The 23589-nt window shown below is 32.0% G+C and overlaps 1 protein-coding gene across 2 annotated transcripts in view; it reads right to left on the reverse strand.

Moving 5' to 3' along the window:
- LOC110029406 overlaps positions 1-23589 on the reverse strand; it is a 28337-nt gene that overhangs the window by 2949 nt on the left and 1799 nt on the right. For both annotated transcript variants that reach the window (XM_020731686.1, XM_020731685.1), the window contains one exon: positions 21216-21572. In XM_020731686.1, the coding sequence (XP_020587345.1) occupies positions 21216-21461 (246 nt within the window). In that variant the 5' untranslated portion in view covers positions 21462-21572. The remainder of the gene's footprint in view (positions 1-21215; positions 21573-23589) is intronic.

The following is a 23589-nucleotide window of genomic DNA, read 5'->3' on the forward strand; positions in this document are numbered from 1 at the left end:
TTTTGTTGCCTAATAGTTAAATACAAACAAAATCGCCAACATGCTTTCAATTTAATAAAATTAACCATCAAATCTACATAATATCTTCTTATTGCATTCTAGTCCCACAGCGATTCATTTTAACCAAGCAGCTATAACTCTAGAAGATGTATCCTCATTTATATCCCCATTCTTCTAAATAATAAAACAAAAATAAATAAACATATCACAACTAAGTATCACTTTATCTTCTAATAATACCCATTAATAACTGTTAATATCACAAACAGTAAAATGTCATATTATAAATCCTATCTTTCTTTTATCATTTCTAAGACTGCTACTTTCTAAATACATTTTTCATTGTTCTTCTCACTTATATCAATAGATATCTCACTTATTATAACTGTCATCTGCAAAGCATACAACAAGGCACCTCTCAGCAATAATATCTTTAGCAAATACTTTCAACACTAACAAAAAAGAGATGAACTCAATGATGATACTTGATGTAATCTTGTTGCAACTAAAAATTCTTTAATCAATGCACAACTATTTTTAATATGAACAAGTGCTTTATCAAGTATATATTTAATAACTTCAGCATGTTTTAATAACATATTCTTTTCATAATGCGCAACTACTCAATTATTTTGATGCTTGATCTCAAAATCAATAAAATCATTTGAATATAATTTCTTTACTTTCTATAATTTTTTTATTGATTATCTGACACAAAGATCACTTCCATAACTGAACTCCCTCATATGCGATCACATGTTTTTCAAAAATTGATGTAAACATTCTATGTTCCATTAATTTATCATCTAGTTTCATTATATGACTCATAAATTTTATTCATTAGAAATTATCATATTCCATTAGTTTATCAACCTAACTTCAGTGAATAGCTCAAAAATCTTACTCTATAATTACCATAATTTTAAGTATCGCATTTATCCTTACATATTGGCATAAAAAAGATTCTTCTTCGATTATTTATTAATCAACGTTAGTCTTCAAAATTCAATTGAAAAAAAAAATGGATAAATAAACCATTACAGTAGTGCCAAAATTTTCAAAATTCAATAAATATCTAATCTAAACCTAAAGCTTTACCTTTATGCATTTTATTTAGAGATGTATATTTATTTTATTAATTCATAATACTCATCTTTTTATTCATTATACTCTTTAAAAAGAATCTTTTTTGAAAATCTCATTTAATACATTCTCAAACTAACAATACTATCTTTCATTGATTTTCTTAGTCTTTAAATAAGATTATGAAACATTTTTTTTAATGCATTTGACTTGATCAAAATCCATATACTTTGTATCTCATACCTAACATATTCTATATCTATGTTTCTCCAATTATAGTACCAAGCCTATTATATAACTCATCAAAAGTTGTAATGTTCTCTGGTTACTGTTGGAGAGTTCTAACCCACATTAGGAAGTAATTTATTCCCTTTCTTCAAAATATACTTAACTAATTGTGTTTCTTATATTAGATATTTCCGTTTCTTGTTTTTCTTATTTTGAGGAACTCCTATTTGGTTTCCTTTCTTTATTATATATATTTACAAAGGTATATCAAAGACCTGAAATCAATTTCGTTAGGCTGCAGCCTTATTCCCCACCGTCAACTAGGATAGATTCATAAAAATCTATGAAGTTATCGTTGGATGCCATCCTTACGTACGCACACTCGGGGTCATTGTTTCCTCTCTGACACGACAACTGGCTCTTCCGCGTGGTGTCTTTGCTTCGCCACCCGAATCAGATCGCAAATCTCCTCCCTGCTCGTACGTTTTGTTCGAACACCTCGATTGATTGTCTGCTTTATTTGAACACTCGTCCGATCCTTTCGTTCAAACGGGATCAAATAAGCATCTCCTCTCATAGCATGAGTCGGTTGATGTTGTCTGAGACGAAAATCTTCTAGTCATTGTCCTTCCACGACACTGCTGTCGTTTGAGTCCTTTCATTCATGCGTCAGTTTGTGCATCATAGATGTGATCAAATTTTTTGATTTTAGCAAATTGGCTCATCATCTCAACCTCTTATAATGTTGTTGTTGCTTCGGTCGCTGAACAATTCGAATTTCCCTAGCCTCCACCTCAAACGACTTGCAAACGACCCGATCTCTTCCTCTCACCGATTGTTGAACACTTGAAAACCGAGAGTTGCGCATCTCTCTATAGTTCATGTTCACTTGTCCAATCGAACATTCGAACTAAGAGACCTCTCATTTTACGTTTCAACAATTGATCTTCTCGATTTGAACATCACAATCTTATGATGGTCAAACACGACACGACATCACAATCTTCTTCTTCGGAAGTTACACCCTGATTCGAGCATGTCTTCCCTCCCTACCGTACTTGAAAACTCCTCTCACGTAGTAACGAGTCATAAACTGCAAGGCCATAAATTCCTTTAATTGTCACAACCTATCTTCATGTACATCTGTGACAAAGGAAATGACATCTCACAGGTAAAATTTTAGCTACAAAAATAACTTTCTCAAAATACTGGGCCTAGAAAACTGACAACCACATGGTTATGCCATAGTTAATAAATTCCATGACCACGGTGGTTGGAGAAAACTTCATACTTTGAAAGAAAATCAAAGAGATATGGGAAGCCGCACGTGAAACTTACCCCCTAGCATTGAAAAATCTTTAGAGCTATTTGAGATTGAGACCAAACTGCATGACCTACGACAAAGGGAATTGAGTGGTGTCAATATTTCAACACTCACTATTGGCTACAACTGGACATGTACAAAGTTCATTCCCGAAAATCCACGGATGACTTTGCCTTATATAGAAGAATTACTAAACAAAAAAAGAACCATCAAATTCCTTCTTGGACTACATAAAGATTTAGAAGTTAGGAAATGAATCATAGAAATTAAAACCATCTATACCACACAGGAAGCCCTTGTAGAAGTTTGAAGTGAGGAGAGAAAAAAAGAAGTTGATGATGATAGATAATTACTTTACACTATCTGTTGAAGGATCTACCTTATATACTCAAAATTTGTCTCCAAGTAACAAGCCCTAGAAGAGACGACCATGGTGCGATCATCGTAAAAAATCTGGTGATGCTAAGGAAAAATATTAGAAATTACATGCTAAACCTGCAGATTGAAAGTCATTTAATGGAAGATATGATAGAGAGAACCGTGCATATACTACTGTCACAACCAATAACAATGCAAAAGTGAGTTCATTCACTAGAGAGCAAATTGAGGCACTGCAGAAAATGTTAGGTCATGGTTACAATTATGTATAAGTACCACAATCCTCCACCGAAAAACCAATCAGTCTGTTGGCACACCACGGTATCTTACCGTATACTCTTACTGTTCAAAGAAATAAACTAGAACTTTGGATATTTGACTCCAAAGCTTTAGATCATATGACGGGTCTTATCAGTGTCTTCAAACATTACAACTGATGCATCAATCACTCTACAATTTGAACAGCTAATGGTTGATTCTCCCCAGCAACAAGAACTGGATCAATCAAATTGACAAAAAGATCATCACCTCTACTCTATTATTTAGTTCAAAAAAATCAGCCGGGTGATTAATTTGAAAATATCAATGTTTCGGGCGGTCTATATGTAATTATATTTTATTTTAATCCATTTAAAATACTTCACACTAAAAAACCATAATGAATTTCTCATGAAATCAAGAATGTAGATTAAGAAACTTTTCATATTCATCTGATTGGTGATTGAATTATTTTAAAAGTACATGAGATCATGTTGGACAATGGTTTCAATTATTTTAAAAGTTCTAAAAATGGTAAACATCCATCTAAAAGGCGAAGCGTGCATCCCCAAACCTAACATGAAAGGAAATAATATATCATGTATTACAATACAAAGCACATGAAAGAACGCATTGCTAAAATCTACGAGATAGCAACAAAACATCCAATTGCCACAAAGTTGAACTTACTGGATTCTCAGCACATAGATACACTACATCATTTTATCAAGTTAAAAGTTATATTTAAGAAAAAAAATAATGGAAATTTGCTAATTTATAGAGAAATTGCAGTGTAATATCACAATCACCATTAACCTAGTCCCAACTATCTGGCGTCTAATTTATGAATCATCATGTAAAACTCATTATTTTTTACTGCTACTAGAGGTGATGCATTCATCACAAATAAATTTGAACAGTTTCCATACATGTTCCCTTATGTTAATCCCTTCTTCCTAATTTTGACAATAATTTTATCAACAAGTCTATTATGATGAATTTCCTACCGTTCATTATATGTTCAAACTACTTAAATTTATTTTTACTTTTAATAAATGCCACCTCCTACCATTCCTCTAACATAACAATTGCTCAAATTGTTCTTCTAATTTTGTCACATATCACCTTAATATTCTCAATTCTATAGTCTCAACTTAGTTATCAATGTTTTTTGTTGCCTAATACTTAAATACAAACAACATCGCCAACATGCCTTCAATTTAATAAAATTAACCATCAAATCAGCATAATATCTACTTATTGCATTCTAGTCCCACAGCGATGCATTTTAACCAAGCAGCTATAACTCTAGAAGATGTATCCTCATTTATATCCCCATTCTTCTAAATAATAAAACAAAAATAAATAAACATATCACAACTAAGTATCACTTTATCTTCTAATAATACCCATTAATAACTGTTAATATCACAAACTGTAAAATGTCATATTATATATTCTACCTATCTTTTACCATTTCTAAGACTGCTACTTTCTAAATTCTTTTTTCATTGTTCTTCTCACTTATTATAACTGTCATCTGCAAAGCATACAACAAGGCACCTCTCAGCAATAATATCTTTAGCAAATACTTTCAACACTAACAAAAAAGAGATGAACTCAATGATGATACTTGATGTAATCTTGTTGCAACTAAAAATTCTTTAATCAATGCACAACTATTTTTAATATGAACAAGTGCTTTATCAAGTATATATTTAATAACTTCAGCATGTTTTAATAACATATTCTTTTCATAATGCGCAACTACTCAATTATTTTGATGCTTGATCTCAAAATCAATAAAATCATTTGAATATAATTTCTTTACTTTCTATAATTTTTTTATTGATTATCTGACACAAAGATCACTTCCATAACTGAACTCCCTCATATGCGACCAAATACTTTTCAAAAATTGATGTAAACATTCTAAGTTCCATTAATTTATCATCTAGTTTCATTGTATGACCAATAAATTTTAATCATTAGAAATTATCATATTCCATTAGTTTATCAACCTAACTTCAGTGAATAGCTCAAAAATCTTACTCTATAATTACCATAATTTTAAGTATCGCATTTATCCTTACATATTGGCATAAAAAAGATTCTTCTTCGATTATTTATTAATCAACGTTAGTCTTCAAAATTCAATTGAAAAAAAAAATGGATAAATAAACCATTACAGTAGTGCCAAAATTTTCAAAATTCAATAAATATCTAATCTAAATCTAAAGCTTTACCTTTATGCATTTTATTTAGAGATGTATATTTATTTTATTAATTCATAATACTCATCTTTTTATTCATTATACTCTTTAAAAAGAATCTTTTTTGAAAATCTCATTTAATACATTCTCAAACTAACAATACTATCTTTCATTGATTTTCTTAGTCTTTAAATAAGATTATGAAACATTTTTTTTAATGCATTTGACTTGATCAAAATCCATATACTTTGTATCTCATACCTAACATATTCTATATCTATGTTTCTCCAATTATAGTACCAAGCCCATTATATAACTTATCAAAAGTTGTAATATGTCCTTTGGTTACTATTGGAAAGTGCTAACCCACATTAGGAAGTAATTTATTCCCTTTCTTCAAAATATACTTAACTAATTATGTTTCTTTTATTAGATATTTCCCTTTCTTGTTTTTCTTATTTTGAGGAATTTCTATTTGGTTTCCTTTCTTTATTATATATATTTACAAAGGTATATCAGAGACCTGAATTCAATTTTGTTGGGACGCAACCTTATTCCCCACCGTCAACTAGGATAGATTCATAGAAATCAATGTAGTTATCGTTGGATGCCATCCTTACGTACGCACACTCAGAGTCATTGTTTCCTCTCTGACACGACATCTGGCTCTTCCGCGTGGTGTCTTTGCTTCGCCTCCCGAATGAAATCGCAAATCTCCTCCCTGCTTGTACGTTTTGTTCGAACACCTCGATCGATTGTTTGCTTTATTCGAACACTCGTCCGATCCTTTCGTTCAAACGGGATCACATAAGCATCTCCTCTCATAGCTTGAGTCGGTCGATGTTGTCCGAGACGAACATCTTCTAGTCATTGTCCTTCCACGACATTGCTATCGTTTGAATCCTTTCATTCCTGCGCCAGTTCGTGCATCATAGATGTGATCAAATTTTTTGATTTTAGCAAATTGGCTCATCATCTCAACCTCTTGTAATGTTGTTGTTGCTTCGGCCGCTGAACAATTCAAATTTCCCTAGCCTCCACCTCAAACGACTTGCAAACGACCCGACTTCCTCTCACCGATTGTTGAACACTTGAAAACCGAGAGTTGCGCATCTCCCTATAGTTCATGTTCACTCATCCAATCGAACATTCGAACTAAGAGAACTCTCATGTTACGTTTCAACAATTGATCTTCTCGATTTTAACATCACAATCTTATGATGGTCAAACACGACAGGACATCACAATCTTCTTCTTTGGAAGTTACACCTTGATTCGAGCCTATCTTCCCTCCCTATCGTACTTGAAAACTCCTCTCACGTAGTAACAAGTCATAAACTGCATGGCCATAATTTTCTTCAATTGTCACAACCTGTCTTCATGTACATCTGTGACAAAGGAAAGGACATCTCACAGGTAATATCTTAGCTACAAAAATAACTTTCTCAAAATACTGGGCCTAGAAAACTGACAACCACATGGTTATGCCATGGTTAATAAATTCCATGACCACGGTGGTTGGAGAAAGCTTCATACTTTGAAAGAAAATCAAAGAGATATGGGAAGCCGCACGTGAAAATTACCCCCTAGCATTGAAAAATCTTTAGAGTTATTTGAGATTGAGACCAAACTGCATGACCTACGACAAAGGGAATTGAGTGGTGTCAATATTTCAACACTCACTATTGGCTACAACTGGACATGTACAAAGTTCATTCCCGAAAATCCACGGATGACTTTGCCTTATATAGAAGAATTACTAAACAAAAAAAGAACCATCAAATTCCTTCTTGGACTACATAAAGATTTAGAAGTTAGGAAATGAATCATAGAAATTAAAACCATCTATACCACACAGGAAGCCCTTGTAGAAGTTTGAAGTGAGGAGAGAAAAAAAGAAGTTGATGATGATAGATAATTACTTTACACTATCTGTTGAAGGATCTACCTTATATACTCAAAATTTGTCTCCAAGTAACAAGCCCTAGAAGAGACGACCATGGTGCGATCATCGTAAAAAATCTGGTGATGCTAAGGAAAAATATTAGAAATTACATGCTAAACCTGCAGATTGAAAGTCATTTAATGGAAGATATGATAGAGAGAACTGTGCATATACTACTGTCACAACCAACAACAATGCAAAAGTGAGTTCATTCACAAGAGAGCAAATTGAGGCACTGCAGAAAATGTTAGGTCATGGTTACAATTATGTATAAGTACCACAATCCTCCACCGAAAAACCAATCAGTCTGTTGGCACACCACGGTATCTTACCCCCATACTCTTACTGTTCAAAGAAATAAACTAGAACTTTGGATATTTGACTCCTGGATATTTGACTCCCTCTTACTGTTCAAAGAAATAAACTAGAACTTTGGATATTTGACTCCAAAGCTTTAGATCATATGACGGGTCTTATCAGTGTCTTCAAACATTACAACTGATGCATCAATCACTCTACAATTTGAACAGCTAATGGTTGATTCTCCCCAGCAACAAGAACTGGATCAATCAAATTGACAAAAAGATCATCACCTCTACTCTATTATTTATGTTCAAAAAGTAGACTTCAATATACTCTCAATCAACAAACTTGTGACTTAAATTGTGTGATTAAATTTTATTCCAATATTTGTGATTTTCATGCAGTGAATTTGAGAAAAGTGATTGATAATGTTGAGAAGCATGGTGATCTATATACTCTCAAAAACATAATTTCATCGTTAGAAAAGTTTATCTGTCAAGTTGTATTTCTGAGTCTAGTTTTCTTAAATTTCTAACTCCAAGTCTGTTTTAGTTGAAAGTCAGGTCATGTCAAGACTTTTCGTCTTGGTCATCCAAATTTTACTTAAATTGAGAAAATGTTTCCACATCTATTTATCAATAAAAAGCCTCATTTCTCTCAATCTGTTACATGACTTAAAATGAGTGATTAAATTTTATTCCAATTTTTGTTAATCTCAGATAGTGGATTCGGGTAAAAATAATTGGCAGTGTCGAGATGCAAGGTGATCTATATCTCCTCAAAAAAATAATTTCATCGGTAAACAAGCTCATCCGTCAAGTTGTATTTCTAAGTCTAGTTATGTTAATGTAGTTTATAATTCCAAGTTCATTTTAGTTGAAAATAACCATGCTAAGGCATTGTTGGCCTGGTCATCCAAATTTTACTTATATTGAAAAAATGTATCCACAACTGTTTATCAATAAAATGTCTCATTTACATCAATGTGAAACACGTTAACTTGCAAAACATATCAGACATGTATATTCTAAACTACAATACAAGACTTCATATCCTTTTGTTGCAATTCACAATGATATCCAGTGATCCTCCCAAGTAAAAAATATAAACATGGCATGACGATTTCTATCATTCAAAAATGATCATACTAGAACGACTTGGATATTCATTATAAAAGAAAAAGCTGAGACCTCCACCATATTTCAATCATTTCACTTTATGATACTCAATTTCAAAGCAAAATTCAAGTTTCAAAAACTAATAATACTAAGGAAAATTTTAATTCCACTTTTGAACATTATCTTTCCCGGTATGGTATCATATTGTGTGCATAGTCCTCAGCAAAATGAAATCGATGAGAGGTAGAACATACATTTACTTGAGGTGGCCCATATCATTATGATCTTTAATCATGTGGCTAAACATTTTTGGGGGGAAGCTTTACTCACAACCACGTTTCTCATAAAAAAAATAGCTAGTTGTATCCTAAAATTTTAAATTCCTCGTAATGCTCTCATGGAATCCTATCCAAATATTCACTTTTTTTCCCCCGACTTATCATTGAAAGTCTTTGGTTGTTCCATCTTTGCTCACACCCACAAACTAAGCTGCACTAAACTCGAACCCAAATCTCTCAGATGTATCTTCATCAGTTACTCCAACCAAAATGGACACAAATGCTACTTTCAAACACTAGGAAAATATACTTCAAAGATGTCACATTCCTTGAGAATCAATCTTACTTTCCCAAATCTGAAATTCAAGGGGAGAACTCAATGAAATATCAGATTTGAGATCTTCTCTAAGAGACTCAAACTAAATCAAACCCTATCTTTCAAATAACTAAACCAAATCCTATCGATCAACCAGCTCCACTTAAAAAACCAAACTCTATCACTAAAATTATCACAAGTGTCTACTCCACCTAAACTTGACACCAAAGATCAGGAAGTTCATGTCTATACCAAATAAAAAAGACCGCTAAGAATGTAGACGACATCATGTAGATCAAGAACAATCCAGAAACTGAACCAGATCCTCCTGCACCAAATAATCATAATGGTCTGAATTCTTTATCCAATGTCTAAATATACACTAATCATTCAATTGAAATAAATGTAGCATATGAAAAGTGGTTTCAGGACTTTTGTGACATCTTTAAAGTGTGCAGGTTCTCAACTCTATTCAAAAGGCTCTAAAGATTCCAACATGGAAACAAGCAATCGAGTAAGAAATTCGAGCTCTAAAAAATAATAAGGCATGGACACTTACAAAGATACCTCATGGAATTTTTTTTGTAGCCTGCATAGTGTAAAGAGGTTCAAAGTTAAACTTGTAGCAAATGACTTCACACTGTCATATGAGGGTTGACTATAAGGAAACCTTTGCAGCAGTTGCCAAGCTCAATATTGTTCAAGTTTTACTCTCTTTTGCAATAAACCAAGATTGACCTTTTATATCGACTAGATGTTAAAAATGTCTTTTAAATGGGGACCTTGATGAAGAAGTCTACAAGACTATACCTCGAGGTTAGAAAAATAGAACGAACAATCAGTTGGTTTGCAAATTGAAAAAGTCATTATAAAAGTTAAAGCACTCACCTTATATTTGGTTTGACAAGTTTACTAAAAATGGATTACAAACGAATATCATCAGTGTCAAGTCTATCATACATTATTAGTTAAATCAAATATTAAAGGAAAAAAATTGTTATCACAACAAGAATGCTGTGAATTTGTGTCAAACTTATTTCCGACGCAAAATTAGCGATCGATTAGAATCAGTTTAGCGTCGCCGCATAGTTCCACTTTGAAAAAATAGACACAGAAAAGTTATGTCGAGTGGTCAACTCAAGGCCGACGCTAATGCCCTAAAATAGCCCTCCGCGCTTGCACTCATTTCCTTCCTTTAGCTTCCAGGTCTGAGTCAACACTCCAACTCTGTCCAAGGTGAGAAATCTTCTTCCACGCCTTCCAAGTTTTTGTTTAGCATAAGTTTACATCTTTTTTTTTCTTTGTATAAATGTTAGATCCGAAAATTCATAGCTTCTGCTCAAGTTTTCTTTTTGTATTCCATTGAATGCAATGCATATGGATTTCATGATTTCCCTAAGTTTAGGTGTGAAATACGTAAAATACATAAAAAATATGTGCTATGTATGAAAATTTTGGTGTGAGATATGTAAATGCATAAGAAAATTGTGGTAATGTATGTAAATAGAAAATTTAGGTGTGAGTATGTGAATCAATAAGCAATATTGTGCTATGTATGTAAATATGAAATTTAAGAGCAAGATATGCAAATGCATAAGAAAATTGAGGTATGTAAGTATGAAATTTAGGTGTGAGATATGTGAATGCATAAGAAAATTGTGATATGTATGTAAATATGAAATTTAGGTGTGAGATATGTGCATGTATAAGAAATTTTGTGCTGTGTGTAAATATGAAATTTAAAAGCGAGATATGTAAATGCATAAAAAAATTGTGTTACGTATGTAAATATGAAATTTAGCCGTGAGATATGTGAATACATAAGAAAATTGTGGTATGTATGTAAATATGAAATTTAGGTGTGAGATTTGTGAATATAAGAAATTTCATGATATGTATGTAAATATGAAAACTTAGGAGTGAGATATGTAAATACATGAGAAATTTGTGCTAGTATTTAGGGTTGAAAATTTAGGTGTGAGATATGTAAATACATAAGAAATTTGTGTTATGTATGTAAATAAGAAAATTTAGGTGTGATCTGTGGGTGCACATTACACTTAAATTTGTGTTATGTATGTACATAAGAAAATTTAAGTTGATTCTCTAGATTTGTGAGTTATGAGTTTTGTGTATGATGTGTAAGTGTGTAATGTGTAGGCGCACTAATCTATAAAACTATATTTATAATACAGATGAGCATTAAATCGTGAATATATAACGACTATATCCAGGAAGAAAGGATTAACTGACGAGTTAATCGTTGGTGTTGAAGAGTTCGTGTATGTGGCATCACAGTTGCCCGTTTACCTCTTAAATGGTAGGTTATGATGCCCCTGTGCGAAGCATAAGAGTTCAACGTACATAACACTTGACGAAGTGAAATTGAACCTATACCGTAGGGGATTTAAACCCGACTATTGATATTGAACCAGATGTTCAATACGGTCATGCAGGAGCGTCATCAAGTTATGCTTCACCAACTGTTTACAATTCCTGTTTACAATTCCAACATGTATAAGCAAATGATTGATGATATGAGCATGACTCATTTTGTCGGGAGTGTGTTTGATGATAACCAGAAACCGAACAGTAAAGCGCAACAATTTTATGAACTGTTAAATGTTGCCCAACAACCATTGTGGAAAGTATGCACTTCACACAAAGAGTTAATAGTTACCCTAAGAATATTGAGTATCAAATCTGATTTTAATATGCTCATAGAATGCTTCAATCAGGTAACAACATTATTAAAGAAGAAAAACTCTGCTGGTAAATTAGTTCCATAAAATTTGTATGGAACTAAAAAGTTAATGATGAAGTTGGGGCTACTATCTGAAAAGATAGATTGTTGCGTTAACGATTGTATGTTATATTATAGGGAGAATGCACAAAAGACAAAATGCAAATTTTGCAGTGCTGATAAGTTTAAATCAAGAGAAAGAAAGAGTAAAAATCTTAAGAATAATCCTTACAAATGTCTTTTTTATTTTTCTCTCATTTCACGGCTCCAACGACTATTTGCTTCTATGCGCACAGCTCCCCACATGACATGACCTAATATTGGATCAGTTAATATTAATACAATGACTCATCCCTTAGCTGGTGAAGCCTATAAATACTTCGACCACAATTATCCAGATTTTGTAACAGAACCATGCAACGTCAGACTTGGATTATGTGCAGATGAGTTCACACCTTACAGTCATGTTGCAACACTCTATTCTTGTTGACCAGTTATTATCAAATCATATAATTTTCCCTTTGATATGTATATGAATGTGTCGTTCTTATTACTAACGTTGATCATACTAGGTTCACATAGTCCAAAGAGTAAAATTGATGTGAACTTACATCTCCTCATAGATGAGCTACAATTATTATGGGAAACCGAAGCTTTGACTTATAATATTGCAATGAAATAAAATTTTTACCTCAGAGCTGCTCTTATGTGGACAATCAGTGATTTCCTTTCTTATGGGATGTTATTTATTTGGAGCACAACCATGAAATTGGCATGTCCCTACTGCATGGACATGTTTAAAGCATTTACTTTGAAACATGAAAGAAAATACTCCTGATTTGATTGTCACCGAAGGTTCTTAGCACGTGATCACATATTCCAGAGGAATAAATATGCATTTTTCAAAAATAGATTCAAAGATCAAGTCCACCTTAAAAGATTAGTATAAGTGATATATTGCAGATGATCGGTGAAGTTTCGAAGATCACTGAGAGGGCGAAATTAACCTCAAGTCATCTTCCATATTATGACATTACACATAATTGAATGAAGCGGAGTATTTTTTGAGATCTTCCATACACGAAAATCAATCTGATTAGACATTATTTGAATGTTATGCATATTGAGAAATTTTTTTTTGATAATATATTTAATATTATGCTTGATATCAAGAGAAAAAACAAAGGACAACATTAAAGAAAGAATGGATTTGAAAGAGTGAAAGACGAGGGGGTTAGAACTCTAAGTGACAAATGCAGATAAAGTAATAAAAGCCCAAAACTACGTATTCTCTCACATCGAATCAAAGAAAAGAAATTTTTGAGTGGTTGCATTCCTTGAAATTTCCAAATGGTTGTGCCTCTAGCATGGGTCGATGTGTTGATCTAGACACGGGGAAAATAATTGATATGAAGAGTCATGATTGTCATATTTTCATGCAGTGCTTATTATCTATTGCATTCAATTCTTTGTCAAAGTCGGTATTCGATCCATTGATCGAAATCTGTACATTCTTCAGGGAGTTGTGCGCAGGCACTTTGAATGTTCATTCTCTCGTCGTGTCAATGTAAGTTAAAATTTTAATAATATTAATATGTCAAAATGTTTAAATGTCAAATAATATTTGAATTTTGTATACACAAGGAGTACAAGCAGCTCTGAGAGAGAAAAAAGGAGATGACCTACTAGACTTTACCGTCAGCCAGCCATGGTAGCCAGTCTACACTGAGCAGTCCGATTATGAGTTGTGGAAGTAGGCGGTGGAGAAGGTGAGAGTGTATGGCCTTGGGGCAAAGGAGATGGCGTTTGAGACCCAGTGTTCCCGTTTAGCTGTGAGTTGCCCTAGCTCATTACAGGCTCAACATGAGGAGCTTGTTAGACGTCTGACAATGATAAATGAAGAGCTTCGACAGGTGCATGAAGGTCAGCAGCTCGTTGCAAATAGGCTAGCATGCCTGACGGAGAGTTTTGATCGCCAGAGCAAGCAACACATGCGTCCGGTCGAAGAGCAGGATAATAATGAGGATGAAGATTAAGTTTTTTTCTGTGTTTAATGATGTTCCCTTGGTATAGAGTCTGAATATATTTTTTTCCATTTATGTATTGAAAGAACTTTTAGTTTATTGTGTTGTGAATTCTAAGCACTTTAATTCGTTTATATTTAATCTGATCTGGTATCATTATGTATATGTTGGAGATTTCTTTTATGAGTACTGATAGATAAATATCGCATTATGTTGATTGTGTTTATTATGTGAAAATCAAATCATTTTCTAGTAATTTTTTTTTGTTTTTTACAGGTTAGCGTCAAAAAATTCTGACGCTAAAACCTACAATCTGCCAACGATACAAATCGTAGCTAAACCGACGCAATAGCGTCAAACAATCCCGACACTGATTAGCATCAGATATGACTAACACTAATTAGCATCAGCCCTGTTCGGCTCTAATCAGCGTCCAACTTTTTTACGCTATTGCGTCGATACACCAGCGTCGCTTACGTGTTCGACTGTATTTTTTAGCAACGGCTGTTTCGACACTAATGCGGACACAAACTAAAATCCGACGCTAATGTCGACGCAAAATAAATTAGCAATGCCCATATTAACGTCAGAAAAAAATTGACGTTATCCCTACGCTAATCTGAATTGGCATCGAAAAACTACTCAATTAGCATCGGAAATGTCCGAAGTTAATTGGGCTTTTTCCAGTAGTGTATTCTCATAGTATATGTAGATATTATTTTGATGTGATGATTCAGAGAAAATTATCAGCCTAAAAAGAACGTTTGCAATAGAATTTGAGATCAAGGACCTAAAAAATTTCCAACACTTTTTGGGAATGGAGGTGACTCGGTCTAAACAGAGAATTGTCATATCTCAAAGGAAGTACATCTTAGATATATTAGGTGAAACTGACATGTTTGGGTGTAAACATGCTGACATACATATGAATACCAACAAAAATTTGAAAGTAATCCAATTGATAAAGGAAGATATCAAAGACTTGTGGGCAAATTATTTTACTTATCACACACAAGATCTGATATATACTCAGTCAATATTGTAAGCCAACATATGAATAATCCAAATGAGAACCATTTAAAATCTAAGAACGGAATCTTGAGATACAAAGATGACCCCTGAATATGATTTGCACTCCAAAAAATTTGAAAATCACGAGATTGAGATATGCACATATGCTAGCTGGGCATTGAAGTAACTGATAGGAAATTAACCATTGAATATTGTTCATATGTCGGGCAATATCATCACGCGGAGAAGTAAAAAATAAGATGTTAGTCTCTTGGAGTAGTGCAGAATCAAAATATCATGCTCTTTTACTAGAAATATGTGAGTGACTATAAATTCAAAAGTTATTAAGGAAACTTAAGGTTGAGATGAAAGACGTAATTATGATATTCAGTGATAGTTAAGCAACTATTAATATAGTTAGAAATCATGTACAACATGACAAAACAAAAAACATCAAATTTGACCATCACAAAAACATTTAACAATGGAATTGTTCAGCTCAGCAATGTTCCTATACTATTTCAAGTTGACCAAGGGTCAATTATGATGAATTGAAGTCTAAGCTTGGTCTGTACAATATATATAATCTAGTTTGAGGGCGTATTGGAAAGTACCAATCCGCATTATGAAGGAATTTATTTCATTTCTTCAAAATATATTTCACAAATTGTGTTTCTTATATTATATGTTTTCTTTTCCTTTTCTTTTTATTTGGAGACTTTCCTATTTGATTTCCTTTATTATATATGTGTAGCAAGGTGAAATAGATTGATTTGAGAGTAAAAAAATTCCTTCAAGAATTCTATAGTTACTATATCATTTGCAACACTTCTAACTGTCTTATAACTACTAAACCTCAATAGTGTTTAATTTTGATCACATTTTAAAAGCAAATTTGATGTAAGTTGTCGCAGAGGTCAGTGTTCCCAAATGCAACTAGTTGGTGTAACAAATGTGATCACAAAAAACGAAATTGAAATTCTTAATTTCCAACAGCACCAATTGGAAGACCTCACTAACTTTTGATGTATACCCAAAAAATAGGAAATTTGTTTTGCAAAACAATAACTTAATTATTGACAAACACCAAGCCTTTATCCCACTAAGTGGGCTAAGCTACATGAATCTTTTTTTCTCCATAGTGTTCTATCGAGAGCCATATTTTCATTTAATTCTAATAAATTAAGATAATTTTTTATACGACGTGCCCAAGTTTGCCCAAGTTCTTTTATGTCTACCTCTATCATTTTTAACATAAGTCGAATCTAAAACATCTACTTTCCTAATCATATCATTAGATGATTGATGTTTTATGTAACCAAACCATCTAAGCGGCTATCTTTAACCTTGCCTGCCACTAGAGCTACACCAACCCTCTCACATATATATTCGCTTCGGTTTTTCTCTAAGAGTCAAGTTACTCATCAGCCTAAGCATTCTCATCTCAACAACATTTAACATAGTTTTACGCTTCTCTTTTATAAGCCAACATTCTGCGCCATAAAAGATTACAAATCTCACACCATCTTAGAAATTTTTTTCTTTAAGTCTAAGCGGTACTTTTCTATCACACAAAGAGCTTGATGCATTCCTCCACTTCAACCATCCAACTTGAATTCTACTAATAATATCCCCATCTATACCATCATCACTTTGAACAATACAACAACAACAACAAAGCCTTAATCCCACTACATGGGGTGGTCGGCTACATGAATCCTTTTTCTCCATTGCGTCCTATTTAGTTTCATATTTTCGTTAAGTTCTAATAAATTAAGATCATTTTATACAATAAGCCTAAGTCTTACTAGGTCTACCTCTGGCTTTCTTAACATAAGTCGAATCTAAAACAACTACTCTCCTAATCGGATTATCAAATGGTCGACGTTTAATGTGACCAAACCATCTAAGACGACTCTCTCTAATTTTGTTTGTCACTGGAGCTACACCAACCCTATAAGGATATATTCATTTCTCATTTTGTCTCTAAGTGTAAAGCCACTCATCCACCTAATCATTCTCATCTCGGCAACACTTAACTTAGTTTTATGCTTCTCTTTTAAAGGCCAACATTAAGCACCATAGAGCATTGCAAGTCTCACCACCATCTTATAAAATTTTTCTTTTAGTCTAAACGATACTTTTCTATCACACAAAAGGCCCGAAGCATTCTCCGCTTCAACCAACCAACTTGAATTCTACTATTAACATCCCCATCTATATCACCATCATTTTAAACAACAGACCCGAGATATCAAAATCGTTCACACATTCTAATAATTTGATCACCCAAAATTTCACTTCTGTCACTAGAGCTACTACAATTATATTCCATGTATTCAATTTTAGTTCTACTCAAATGGAGGCCTTTTAATCATTTGATCACTTTGAACAATAAACCCGAGATATCTAAAAAGCTCACTCCTTTTAAAAATTTGATCACCATTGTTACAACTCTGCTACTAGATCTACTACTACTAAAAATATATTCCATATTTTTAGTTTTAGACCTACTCATACAAAAGCCTCTAGACTCTAATGTAGACTTCCATAATCCAAATTTATCTTGAAATCTATCCCTAGTCTTATCCATAAGAAAGATATAAGCAAAAATCACACACCAAGGTGCATCGTCCTGTAAACGTCAAGTAAGTGCATCCATAACCAAAGCAAAAAGATATGGGATTAAAGTCGTTCCCTGATGTAATCCAACTGAAATAATAAAATACTTCGTCAATTCTCCTTCTGTTCCAACATAAGTAACATCTCTAGCATACTTATCTTAATAACTTGAATATAAGTCATATCAATACATTTCTTATCTAGAACTCTTCAAAGAACTTCTCTTAGAACCTTATCGTAAACTTTTTATAAATAATTTAAATCATATGTAGATCCATCTTTACTCTCTCAATTATGAGAAATATTTGTATCACCTCTTAACCTATATTCAATTATTCTCTCTCATAATTTTAATATATGATGCATAACTAAATTCCTCTATAATTGGCACACTTTTGTGCATCCCCTTTATTTTTAAAAATGGAGACCAAAATACTCTTCCTCCACTTTTAAGGCATCATTTTAAATAATATTTAAAAGTTTAGTAAGTCAATAAATTGTAAATCTCCTAAAAATTTTCACATTTCTATTGGGATATCATCATATCTTACTGATTTTCCACCATTGATTTTCTTTAAAGTCTCCTCAATTTCTTTTCTACTAATGCGACGGTAAAAATAAAAAATATATATTATTATTAACGATATTAAGATCACTATTGTCGATCACATTTTCAAAAACTTCATTGAAATGTTCATTCAAATATCTCACTCACCCATGTTGAATTTCTTCAACAAAGAAAAGTGTTTTTTTATTTACATTTTTAATACACTTGAATTAAATCTTTATTTTTTTTCTTTATTTAGCTAATTTCTACATATATCTTTCACCATCTTATGTATCTAATATGTTATAAAAATTATTAAAAAATAGAATTTTTAACATCACAAACTATTCTCTTAAACTCCTTACGGGCAACCTTATTTTTTCCAGTTCTCTAAGCTTTTATATTTAAATCAAATTTTATAACAAAACTTCTTATATTTTAACTTTTCTTGGAAATTATGATTTCACCGCCAACTATTTTTATTTATAATTTTTTTTTAATTTTCAAATACATCTTTTGTTCGTCACTTATCTAATAGTGCTTGTTACATAATTTCATATAAAATTAGCCTCTTCATGAACAACCCAAATATTAAAATCATAAATTTTCTAAATAAAAATAATTTTATTTGTCTTTTAGGTACTTTTATATAATTCTATGACAATATTTCATTATATTTTTTATCTTCGAACTCGTCATCTTAAAATCTAGAGCTAATAATCAGTATTGGGTACTTGAATTTTCAATTGAAACGATCTTAAAATCTTTACATTCTCAGCGACCTCTTTTTTTCAATAAAAACAAGTCTTTATCATACTAAGTGGGGTGGTTACATGAATCCTTTTTCTTCATTGCGCCCTATTGAGTGACATATTTTTATTTAATTCTAATAAATTAAGATCATTTTTTATATAATATGCCCAAATTTTTTTAGGTCTACCTCTGTCTTTCTTAACATAAGTCGAATCTAAAACATCTACTCTCCTAACCGGATCATCAGATGGTCGACATTTAATGTGATTAAAGCATCTAAGGCGACTCTCTCTAATTTTGTCCGCCATTGGAGCTACACCAACCCTATCACGGATAAATTCATTTCACATTTTGTCTCCAATTGTAAAGTCACTCATCCACCTAAGCATTCTCATCTCGGCAACACTTAATTTAGTCTTATGCTTCTCTTTTAAAGGCCAACATTCAACGCAATAAAGCATTGGAGGTCTCACCATTATCTTATAAAATTTTCCTTTCAGTCTAAGTAGTACTTTTCTATCACACAATAGGCCCGTTCATCCACTTCAACCAACCCACCTAAATTCTACTAATAACATCCCCATCTATATCACCATCACTTTGAACCATAGATAAAATAATCTTTTTTTCTCATAAGAAAATAATCAATTTGTGTTTTATTATATCCATTATCCATTTTTATAAGTAAAAATATGCTCATCTCCTTTCTAAAAATATAATATAAGAATTAATAAAATAATAAGCTAAAGCAAAAACTAATATGATTTTATTTTCTTTATTAATCACTCTAAAATCATAACCACCATGAATATTTTTAAGAACTTCCACCACTCTACAAATATGTTCATTGAAATCTCCTCCAATAAAAATTTTAATTATTGACCACATAATAAAAATTTAACAAAAATTTGGAACTCTCAAAAAATCACATGTCGATTAGGATTCATAATGAAAAAAGAAATCCCGTTACATATTTGACTAAAATCAACCACTTCAAAAGCCAGTGATGAACTATTTAGAAAAAAAAAAAAGTAATTCACAAAATAATGAAAATTAAGGCCTCAGGTTAGTGCAAGTATATGACTTTCTCCGAAAATTGGCAGCCACCCTTACACCACATTCAAAAAAATCAAGACACGAGTAAGCAGTCAACATTAAACATGAACTTGAGTATTCATCAAGCAAAAATGTTCCCGATCAATAAATTATAAATTTCTATTTATAACCACATATCCTCCCAAAAATATAAGAAAAATATCATTAGACATATCAATAAACAAACCCAAAACCAAAGGCACCATAAGGCATCACTCAAATCTCATCAAAAATTAAAAATAATAAATAATTAATAAATAAATAAACTTGAAACTATTTTCAAGACCCTAACAAGTTGTGTCAGCTCCCACGATTTCATCAAAGCCTATGCTTGTTTCTCTCATATTGCATTATGTGATTCATGAGTTGATACCTCCATAATCAGCACTATATTGAACATCATATTTATTCTTAAATATATCTAAACTCTCCTAAATCTTATCGGATGATTTAATAAAACTATTCATCTTATCCTATATCAAGTTTGACTCAACTAAGGAATTTCAATTTGCTCGCCCTAGCAATAATTCTTTTTAATTATTTTCTTTATATTCTTAAGATATATCCATAACTACAATTCTACATTACATCATCAAACTCTCTCCTAGAGTTACCTCAATTACCTCCTTATCTTAGCAAGAAAGTTTTTCTTTTCTTTTCTCGAGTAAAGAAAATTTTTGGTGGTTCAACTTCTGATAGTTAAGTTCTTCTGGTATTTTTAATGAATTGAGCCAAAAAAAATTATTTCTAACAACATAGATAAATAACACACAAAACAAAGAAACTAGTAGTGAGCGGCAAAATGCATACATAAAACAAAATAACCAAGCAGCAACAAAATATTTGTTCAAGTAACAAAGCACATTTACTTCCAGCTGTTAACACCCGCGAACATGATCAAATTACGAGTAATCACCATACATAATTTGGCAATAAAGCTGAAATTGATAGCTTTTGAAGTACGTATTAAGCATACCATCATCAGGACTTTGGCAAAGAGGGCAATTGCAACTGCAGTGAGGACCATTGGCATGGTTGCAGTGTCGAGCCACCTGGACCCTTCAGGCACTTGCACGAAAAACTCATCACGACTAGGATTTCTACGCCTCTGTCGAAACCTCTCTCGCTCCATGATTCTCGATCTTAGGATATCAGATGGCATACCAGCAATTACAGTCTGGATTTGCTTCCTGGAACGGAGTATTGAGCGCATGAACGTCATTTAACCTCCCACTGCGAGAACAGTTGTGCTGTAACTCACTCGACGAAGGTTGAAAAACAGCTCTCCATGCATGTAATGCTCATTTGATTCACGGCTTGCCAAATTTAAAGCCTGTATAATTTAAAGCACTTAGAGTTCATGCAGTTTAAGAAAGCAAAGGATGTAAATGTATTGTATTTTGTTTTATCTAAAGCTATTTGATAGGATGTAAAGAAAACAGTGTGAAACTGCTTTAATATTCAATTTGGCTTGGAATTAAATATTATGAGACAATTTTTCATGCATGTTTTGGTGTACAGTTTATAATGCGGTACTCCACAAAAAGCAATAGCAAGTTTACCTTCCATGCAAATCTATATTTCTTGATACTCCGCCAAGAGTAAAGTATGATTATTCATTAAACATTGATCAACACTACAATTAAAATGCCTTTCAACGTTCTATTAAGATAAAAAAATAACAAAAAAATTTCATAGCAATTACTATCATCCGAGCACATAAAAACCATAAATCCAATGTTCATTTTTTTTAGTATAATAATGAGAAATATATGGGTATGAGTAAAAGCTCCCTTCTCCTTTGGAGGGCTTAGTGGCTCTTCCATAAAATAAGAATTGGTATCATGTCCAAACATTCATATACTTAGACAATGATACATATCTCCCTTCACAACCCACCACACCCTCATTCAATTTGGTAATAGAGCAAAAGAAGATTCACTTGCATACATGTGATAGAGAGCTTAGTGATTCCTCCATTTAACTGGGTAAATTTGATGAGTTTGTCCAAAATTCAATAATGGTATTCCTTACCTCGTTACTTTTTCCATGTCCATCCCTTTGGCTTCTACTTCCAAATTAAGTAAAATTTTATTTTGTTGTCTCTATTCATTTTGTATTTTTAATTTGGTGACCTTGATCACATTTGTTGAAAACAAGTAGTTATTATCTAGTTAATATAAAATATTTGCTTGATTTGTATCTTACATGTTTATTCATATCGCACCAGTATTTTCACCGCCATTTACATCCGTTTGACTATTCAGGAGGAATCTGTGAAGGAGAGAATCAAAATAGTAGGACATTGGCATAAAACTAGTTGCATTCTTTTTTTTTTTTTTTTTTTGAAAAGAATCTTGTCAGGAAATTATCTTTTTAAATTTTAATATTATCATTATGAACGATTAAAGCAATGATATTATGGGCCTTAATATAACTGTAAATTATTATGAGAAATCTTTGTAATACGACTTAACCTATGTTTAATTCCCTCTCTCATAATTTTAAAGTATGACGCATTAACTTTATTTCTCTATAATTTGCACACTCTTGTGCATCCACTTTATTCTTAAAAATAAGGACCAAAATACTCTTCCTCCACTCCTCAATTCTCTTTTTAGTTTTTAAAATAATATTAAAGAATTTAGTAAGCCAAAAAACTCCCAAGTCTCATAAATATTTTCACACTTCAATTGGGATATCATCAGATTCTACTGATTTTTCACACAAGTTTTTTTAAAACCTCTTCCACTTCTTTTTTTACTAATGCGACAGTAAAAATAAAATATTTTATTACCAGTAACGATATTAAGATCATTAAAATTGACGTATTATAAAAAATTTCGATGAAAATTTTATCAAAATAACTTACCCACTTATGTTGAATATATTCTTCTAAAAAAAATATTTTTTTATTTTCATCATTAAAACACTTTACTTGAGTTTGTTTGGCTAATTTATACATATATTTTTCACCCTCTTTAGTATCTAATCCATTATAAATACCATAAAAACAGAATTTTTAGCATCACAAATTATTCTCTTAGACTCCATATGGATCACTTTATATTTTTCTCAATTCTCGGAGCTTTTACATTTAAGTCAATTTTTATAACATAATTTTTTTTATTTTATCTTTTCTTCCACAATATTATTCTATCACCAACTATTTTGAATTATAAAAACTTTTTCCTTTTGATTATCCAAGCACATTTTTGCTACTTGCTTAATAGTGTTTGTTACTTTATCTAATATTAAATTTGTATAATCATGAACATCCCAAATCTTAAAATCTTAAAGTTTATTCATAAAATTAATTCTATTTGTGTCTTTTAGGTGCCCTCATTTAA

The sequence above is a fragment of the Phalaenopsis equestris genome, unplaced genomic scaffold (assembly GCF_001263595.1).
Source record: "Phalaenopsis equestris unplaced genomic scaffold, ASM126359v1 Scaffold000571, whole genome shotgun sequence".
NCBI classification, from domain to species: domain Eukaryota; kingdom Viridiplantae; phylum Streptophyta; class Magnoliopsida; order Asparagales; family Orchidaceae; genus Phalaenopsis; species Phalaenopsis equestris.